Source organism: Triticum urartu, chromosome 7 (assembly GCF_003073215.2).
Source record: "Triticum urartu cultivar G1812 chromosome 7, Tu2.1, whole genome shotgun sequence".
Classification (NCBI taxonomy): Eukaryota; Viridiplantae; Streptophyta; class Magnoliopsida; order Poales; family Poaceae; genus Triticum; species Triticum urartu.
In genome coordinates this window covers 2,508,210-2,515,725 of record NC_053028.1, presented here as the reverse complement: position 1 = coordinate 2,515,725, position 7,516 = coordinate 2,508,210, and the positions used below count along the sequence as shown (strand labels likewise).

Genomic DNA, 7,516 nt, shown 5'->3' with positions numbered 1-7,516 from the left:
AAGCCCAAACTCAACACAACAGGGCCTTAGTTTGTTGGAGAGCTGCTTGATAGCATTGCTAATCTGATGGTGCACCTGCCACATGGAGTAGTACTAACTGATCCATTAATTAAGATGCATAGTTATGTTACTAGTTCAAAAATCAACTCTGACCGCTGTTAATAACAAAACATATACTGTAATAAATAAACGATGTAACATCTCTTTATCTCAATAAAATCAGCCAGATGGCATTCCCTTCAACAACAACAAAAATGTACGTGTGGACTTATTATTTATCAATCAAAAAAAGACACGCACATATACACGTAACTCCATCATGCTGAGCTGATAGCTGCTAATGTATATACACGCAATCAAAAAAATGCTTGCTTTGCTTTCGTTTGCTGCTCCATCAGCTCAGCTGTGATTAATTGCTTCTCTTCTCTGTCTGTCAGGCTCCTCATCAGTCTAGATAGCACATGCATCTGCTAGCTTAAGCTCCCTCCCTAACTAACTAGAGTAATTAACAACACTAGCTAATTAACAATACTAGCTAGCTTGATGAGGCTGAGGCTGAGTCATCCTCCTGGTGCTGCTCTTACCATCTTCAGCAATGCGTATTATTTTTCACTTACAGCTCCAGCACCACAACTGCAACAAAATTAACCAACCAAACACGCGTCAATAATAACCACGCTGATGCACGGATTCATGATGTCTCTAATCAAGCATCCTGTTAACATATCATACACAGAGGTTGTGGCTACTCACAGTCTGAGTCGGTGGTGATCCACTGCGCCATCCGGCACGCCTCTGACGACGTGCTCTTCTGGCTCACCGACGACAGCCGGGACGCATACCCGTTGTAGCTGTAGTTGTAGTTCCCGTTCCCCCGGGACGGCGTCTGCTGCTCCGTCCTCCCGGCCGGCGCCGACGCGAACGACAGCGGCGAGTACAGCACCGACGACGCCGACGAGCAGCTGCCCGCCTCCCACTTGAAGCTCAGCTTGCCACCGGACCCGGACCCGGAGCTCGCGTCGTCGTCGCACTTTGATACCGGCGCTGCAGCACCACCACCATCCCTTCCCTGGAAGCTCAGAAACTGCTGCTCGCACAAAGAAGATCGATCAGATTATTATAAGAAATTTCCCATCTGGATCGACACAAGTTCAAAACAAGATGTCCTCTTGCGACCATCATCACTAGCTAAAGAAACCAAGTACTAGTGATTAATACCTTCCATTTCTTCCCGCTGACGCCGTTACTGCTGCCGTACGGCCTGGCATGCGCAGCCCACTTGAGGAGCTCCTTCACCCGGGCGACCGCCTTCTTCCCGTCGATCCTGTGCACGATCTTCTTCACCGCGCCATCCACAATGCCATTCTCGTTGAAGATGGGCAGCACTTTGCAGCCCACGACTACGGCGCCCGCAGGATCAGCAATGTGCCCCATTTCTCCTTCCTCCTCAGAAAGACAGATGATATATATCAGCTGATGAGATGTCTGAAGCTAATTAGCTAGCAAGTACAGCTCCAAATAGCTTACTCCCCTGTATCTGTATGTATGGCCTTTATAGATAGGGACCAAGGGGTTCCCTACCAAGCCAAGCGAAAAGAATCGGCCGTCCCGGCAGGCAACCGACGGCCAGGATCGAACATCATAAATGAACCGATGCTCAGGGAACAGACACGTGCCGCTTCCCACCACAGATCTCCCACAGGTCAGTACCAAGCTGAAGTGGATCTTGGTCGTCGATTTTCGCACCAGACGATCAGTTCGGGCGCATATTGTACTCCCAGTTGCAACCTATCGAGATCCCTTCTGACAGCAAAAAATACACAGACAAGAGATTAACTAGTAACATGAGCATATAATTGTGGCAACATGATGCCCAGGGCCAATGGGAAGTGTCTGCCAAGCTGGCATCAGCACTAGTTACTAGTTAACACCACATGTGGGAGATAGAATAACATCACAGTGCATGTTCTGGTTAGTGGCTATAACCAAGTGCAAGAATCTTGATTAGGTGCGTGCGGTTGGGGTCAAAGCGAAAAAGTTGAACACTGCTACAAGTACCAGGCCAGTAGTTTAGATCTCTTCAGCCCAACTTGCTTGATTGATTGATTGTTTAAGCGTGAGGATTAGATCTTAGCTGTGTCATCACACGAGAAGCGGTATTGATTAGTAGGCTAAAATGAGAAAGATTAAGCAAAGCAAATGATATGGGCATGCATGATTGATTAGCCTGGAAGTGTGTTCTCTGCACACATTTGCTTAGGGTGGCCATGTGACAGACAGCCCCCCTGGGCTACTGCATGTTGCATGTTGGGGTTGTATACTGACATGACATGCTGTAGAGTAGTGCAGTGTAGGAGATTGGCTGGGCTTTTCTATTGTTATGCTTCTGCACCTCTTGTCTCACTAACTAGATGATGTGGAGGCCACATGGAATGGGGTTACATTGCTAGATACCATCCACGATGTCAAAATTGCATTACAGATGGATGGAACAGAATGAATCTAAAAATTGCATTACAGATGTTTAAGGGTGGACACTGGGCAAAGTTGCATAGAAATTTACCACAGTGGATGTGAACAAGAGCTGCAATAAAGTTACTTGCCGGGCCCTAACGATGCTTCAGGGATTTCTGTTGAAGAGAAATGGTGTTAACAAGAGCTGCAAACAGATCCACCCTGTTTTTCTCAGAGGAACATGGTGCCTCGTGGCAGCTGAAGAAGTATGTCCCACTCCCATCCAGTGACTCCAATCATCTGTTATACATTTTCAGGCAGGCAGGGAAAATGGCTTTCTGCTGGAATTTGCCATAATTGCAGGGTGACCAATGGAGGGACACTTGTCCCCACATGGGCAGCACGATGCCCAACACACTATTATAAGCTGATAAACGACCAGATCCTCTCTGGTTCTCAGAAAGAGTGCCACGACATGACTGACGTGGACCGAAAAGACTACATTCTGCGAACAAGATTTTCTAGACATCTAGTTATGGTCACAACATGTTGTGTGTTTCAAATATCCTAATAATGCGGTGATGATATATATCCTGCTGGTGCAGTGGCCACATCTTGGCATCTTGCCTCTACTCACTCTGATGTGTTTCCCCTTTGAACATTTTCTCCCTCGGTTTTCTTCTAAAAGCGCTGGTAGCTTGCAAGTAGCTGCCAGTGCCACCGAATTGTGTGACATGATCGACACCACGTCTACTTTTGTTTTGAGCACAGAATTGACAGTTTGAGTTCATGGATTCTTCACTCCTCTCTTGGCGTTCCAGCATATAGCTGGCTCAGTGTCCGGGAGCTGTTGTGAATCTTCTGTTTGCGAACAGTTTTTTACTCTTTTTGATAAATTGAGATTGCTAACCACCCTATCCCACATGGTCAAAACATTACATATGCAATGACACCATTCGTTTTGTCTGGATCCACTGGAGAATAGTGAGGCAGCAGCAACTGCTCATTGAAGATTCTATGCTATTCCCATGGATGCAAGTACACTAACTAGAGCTCCAAAAGGAGCCCCGTGATAACATTAGCAAAAAGCCTACAGGCAAAAAGGGGATATGACGGAATTTTTTCAGAACTTTCAAAAGAATTTATTCTTAATCCTAACATATGTCATACTCGAAGTTGATAGGCAGAGTACTTTTAGAAGTATGTGTATGATTTCTACCAAAAAGAAAATCGTGACTATTGATGTGAATTAAACGAGTACTGTACCCATGATCCTTAATGCACTGAATACGTCCCCCAACAAAGGGTTGCTTGCATGTGGACAGGGCCGTACCGGGGAAATCGGAGGCCCCGTGCAAATCAAAATTAGGCCCTAAGTACTAAAGAAACAATAATATTTTTTGTCAGCCAGTGTAGTTTTCCATAAAAAAATACACCAGTTGAAAGCAGAAGTTTAGAAGACTTGTAGATAGCACGTACCTGATTTGCTTTTTTTTAGCTGTACTATGCTATGTTGGAAGAGCTGTAAGATTGAGAGAGAGCTGAGAGGAACTGATGGATCATGATTAGAGAGAAATGCATAGGGTGGCTTGGTGTTAAATATTTCTAACCGTTCTTTACTCTAGTACCTTTTTTTTTGTGTGTGTGTGTGATTCTTTACTCTAGTAAGTACCTAATGCTTCAATTAACACCTTGATTAACAAAAAAAGGGGGGGCCCTCTGGTGTTGGGGGCCCTGTTCGGTCGCTCCTGTTGCACATGCTCATATACAGCCCTGCATGTTGACTCAGAAAATGATTGTGCATACCTCACCTCGAAATGGATTACGTATCATACCAATATCCTGTCCCATCATGTTTTACTTATTAAGAGAAAATATTGCTCAATGTTTTTCATATAAATTAGATGGTAATTTAGTATATAGCTGCATGATGTGCGTATTTAACTCTAAAGAAGCTAAGCCACATTAACCTAGTAATCCATACTTGAGATTTACACACAAACAATGGAAACAGAAACTAAAATGCAGTAACAATTTTCTGAGAAGGAACTTACTTCAGAGTGAAGACACCAGACACATCACCCACAAAGCAGAGTTACCCAAGGGATTCCTTGTCGCTTCCTTTAATAATTAAAAATCCTGTTCTACAACCAAAATGGGAATGTGTTTAAAAAGCATGAGACCTGAACTGGTAATAATCAGCAAACTAAACCACACAGGAAATTATTTATTATCTTCTTATCAAGAAATACAACTTTTTTTGAGTTACAATAGTATACAACCATTTATGTGTTTACAGAAAATTCTGAGCAGACCTCCCTAGATACAACCATATCAAAAGTCAACACTATTCAGAAGCAATTAAGTATTCGTGTGTACAATTGGCTATAGCCAGGACAAAACCTCGCGTTTGAACAAATCTATGTTGCCCGATTCATGCCTCTTCTGATTGGCGCATGAGTTCAAGTAAGCTAGAAGCTTTCCTTTTTGCGCGGTCTGTGCCGGTTTCTGACAGCTCCTTGAGTGCATCTTCCCCTCCAGCTGCCTTTGCAGCCATGGTTTGTTCAGCATCAGCAGAACAGAGAGACCAAAGAATGGCTGCCGCGTTCTCCCTGTTGCGAGGAGAGCCAGTTTTGATCACCTCGACTAGTGGAGGCATTGGCTCTGATTGTGTAATTACAGACTTGCCTTCTTGATTACCGGCAAGAATCGACAAAAGAGTGAGCGCCTCGTCAATCATTCCCCCAGTGGGATCCACCAAGAAGTTCATCAGATGGGTGATGATTCCAGCTTTCACCGCCCGGACCTTATTGCCCTGATATATGCACAGGTTGAAAATTGCCGTTGCCGCATCTTTCTTGCCTCTTGGGCTCCCGTCGCACAGAAGATTGATGAGCGGAGGTATCGCACCAGCAGCGCCGATAGTGACTTTATTTTCATCCACAACTGACAGGCTAAACAGCGTGGCCGCGGCATTCTCTCTGGCTTCCATACTCCCAGTTTTTAGCACTTCCACTATCTTAGGGATGGCATTGGAATCCACGATGCTTGCCTTGTTGTTCTCATGGATGGAGAGGTTAAGGAGTGCCGTGACGGCGTGTTCCTGCGTTCTTGGATCGGAAGAGGAGAGCAGATTGACCAGCAGCGGAATGGCCCCTGCTTCAGCGATGCATATCCGGTTGTTCACGTTTCTCTTGGCAAGCAACCGGATCTCCCCCGCAGCTGCCCGTTGCTCGTCCTGGTTCCCACCCCGCAGCCTATTCATCAGCGAGATGAGACCAGCATTGTCATAGTCGGAGCTTTTGACCGCTTTCTTGTCATGGGAGTTGGCTTTGTTCTTGGGAAGCTCAATGCCATTGGCTTCGCACCACTGCGCTATCAGGCTTTTGAGGACAAAGTTTGGGGTGAGGGAAGTATGCGTGAGGGCCAGCTGCGTCTTGGGGCAGGTCTTGTGCCCAGAATCAAGCCACTTCTGGATGCAGGACCGCTCGTACGTCTGAAAAAAGAATATAACGATCGTTAGGATAAATGTGGTTGATGAAGGATTGACTAGCAGTGCTGCATATAACAATGGAACAGCCGCACCTGGCCGCTGGAGACGATGACGGGGTCCTGCATCAGCTCGAGCGAAATGGGGCATCTGAACTCGTCTGGGATGATGGGGGACTTCACGGAGGGAGACCTGCCCACACCGGGACCCTCGGCGGAGGGGGCCTGGGCGATGACACAGTCCTTGAGCTTCTTGAGCAGGGAGGACATCTCGTCGACACAGCCTTCGGGCTCGCCGCCGCTGGAGATGACCATCTCGTGCAGCGCCACGGACTCGCGCTTCATGTCAGCCATGGTCTCGAGCTGCAGCTTCTCGGAGACCCTCATGAGGAGGGCCGGCACGGTGGGCTTGTCGTCGCTGAGCGCCCAGGCGAGGTCCCTGGCGAGCTGCGCGTCGGCCGGCTCGGCCCTCGTCGCCGCCCGCTTGAACTGCGAGTGCACCAGCGCCACCTACAAAAATGGGGATCAATGGCACAATTGGACAGTTAGAACAGAATTGAATTGAGGTGTGAAATCTGATGGAAGTAGGAAATTGGATTGGTGTGGCACCTGCTCCTGCACCTCCTCGGGCATGTCGAAGTCGTTGTAGGGCAGCTGGTCGAGCGCGGCCTGGATCTGCTCGTTGACGGCGGCGAATTCGCGGAGGAGGCTGTCCCGGCCTCGCATGGCCTGCGGTCGTGGACGGGTGGGGAACAAAAAATCAATCTTTGGGGTATAGCGGCGGCGGCGGCGGTGGTAGAGGGAGGGAGGGGGGCGGGGTATACCTGGTAGATCTTGCTGCCGTGGTGGACGGAGTGGAGGAGGTCGCGGGCGGCGCGGAGGGCGTCGGCGAGCGGGGGCGAGGCGGAGGCGGAGGGGTCGTCGAGGAGCGGGGCGAGGAGGCGGACGCGGCGGGAGAGGTCGCCGCAGAGGCGGCGCAGCGGGCCGCGTGGCTCCGGCAGCGCGGCGATCTCGGCGGCGGCCGTCGCGGCGGCCATGGCGGGGGCGAGGTTTGGGGGGGAGGGAGAGGAGGTCAATGGCGGGCGGACTGGTCCACGCGACGCGGTTCCTCCCTCCCTGGAGATGGAGATGGAGAGTGGGTTTGAATCAGTCGTCCGATCCGGATCCAAGGGCCCACGCTCCTTCACACCACCGATGCAAGGAATGGAAGCAAGGTTCCTTCCGGCCTCTGACTTCTCTTTCACCCGCCATATGATGATGCAATCGTTGGTGCTGTGAAATCATGTTGTCATTGTGTCCCGGTCACGTGTTTCTCTAAGCCCGGTAATGCACTCGTTATCCGGCGAACATGGCAGCATTGTATGAGGGGCACGTCAGGTTAGCATCGCCTATAGCGACGATCGAACCGGTGCTGCCGTCGGTTCAAGTTTTTACTGGTCTGACCGTCAGTTCACCGGTTCATTTGCTGGTTTTTAAGCCATAAAAATATGTAAAAATAGGCCAAATATACTAAGTTTCTAACCTTTGACAGTTAAATCTGATAAGAAAGTTGGATGTTGGACCAAATTGGCGA

At 48.7% G+C, this 7,516-nt stretch overlaps 2 protein-coding genes across 3 annotated transcripts; both read right to left on the bottom strand.

Annotated features, from left to right (window-relative positions):
- Window positions 1–238: 238 nt before the first annotated feature.
- LOC125519081 lies at window positions 239–4,529 on the bottom strand. 2 transcript variants are annotated; one of them, XM_048683967.1, is made up of 3 exons: window positions 1,219–4,529; window positions 754–1,087; window positions 239–633 (listed from the first exon to the last, which is right to left on the bottom strand). In XM_048683967.1, the coding sequence occupies exons 1-3, from the start codon at window positions 1,432–1,434 to the stop codon at window positions 614–616; spliced, it is 570 nt and encodes a 189-aa protein (XP_048539924.1). In that variant the 5' UTR covers window positions 1,435–4,529; the 3' UTR covers window positions 239–613. The 2 variants fall into 2 exon arrangements, with proteins under 2 accessions (XP_048539924.1, XP_048539925.1); XM_048683968.1 differs by having other exon boundaries at window positions 754–1,084.
- A 132-nt stretch (window positions 4,530–4,661) lies between these two features.
- Window positions 4,662–7,060, bottom strand: LOC125519080 (U-box domain-containing protein 12-like). Its single transcript, XM_048683966.1, has 4 exons — window positions 6,768–7,060; window positions 6,553–6,672; window positions 6,040–6,453; window positions 4,662–5,950 (listed from the first exon to the last, which is right to left on the bottom strand). The coding sequence occupies exons 1-4, from the start codon at window positions 6,978–6,980 to the stop codon at window positions 4,889–4,891; spliced, it is 1,809 nt and encodes a 602-aa protein (XP_048539923.1). The 5' UTR covers window positions 6,981–7,060; the 3' UTR covers window positions 4,662–4,888.
- Between the last annotated feature and the right edge of the window lie 456 nt (window positions 7,061–7,516).

Bases quoted from the DNA above. Each gene is read 5' to 3' on its own strand.
- LOC125519081 (XM_048683967.1), bottom strand. From the start codon at position 1,434: ATGGGGCACATTGCTGATCCTGCGGGCGCCGTAGTCGTGGGCTGCAAA. The intron at 1,088-1,218 runs GTATTAATCACT...TTGTGCGAGCAG, and splicing joins TCAGCGGGAAGAAATGGAAG to CAGTTTCTGAGCTTCCAGGG. The intron at 634-753 runs GTGAGTAGCCAC...ATTTTGTTGCAG, and splicing joins GATCACCACCGACTCAGACT to TTGTGGTGCTGGAGCTGTAA.
- LOC125519080 (XM_048683966.1), bottom strand. From the start codon at position 6,980: ATGGCCGCCGCGACGGCCGCCGCCGAGATCGCCGCGCTGCCGGAGCCA. The intron at 6,673-6,767 runs GTATACCCCGCC...CCACGACCGCAG, and splicing joins ACGGCAGCAAGATCTACCAG to GCCATGCGAGGCCGGGACAG. The intron at 6,454-6,552 runs GTGCCACACCAA...CCATTTTTGTAG, and splicing joins CCGAGGAGGTGCAGGAGCAG to GTGGCGCTGGTGCACTCGCA.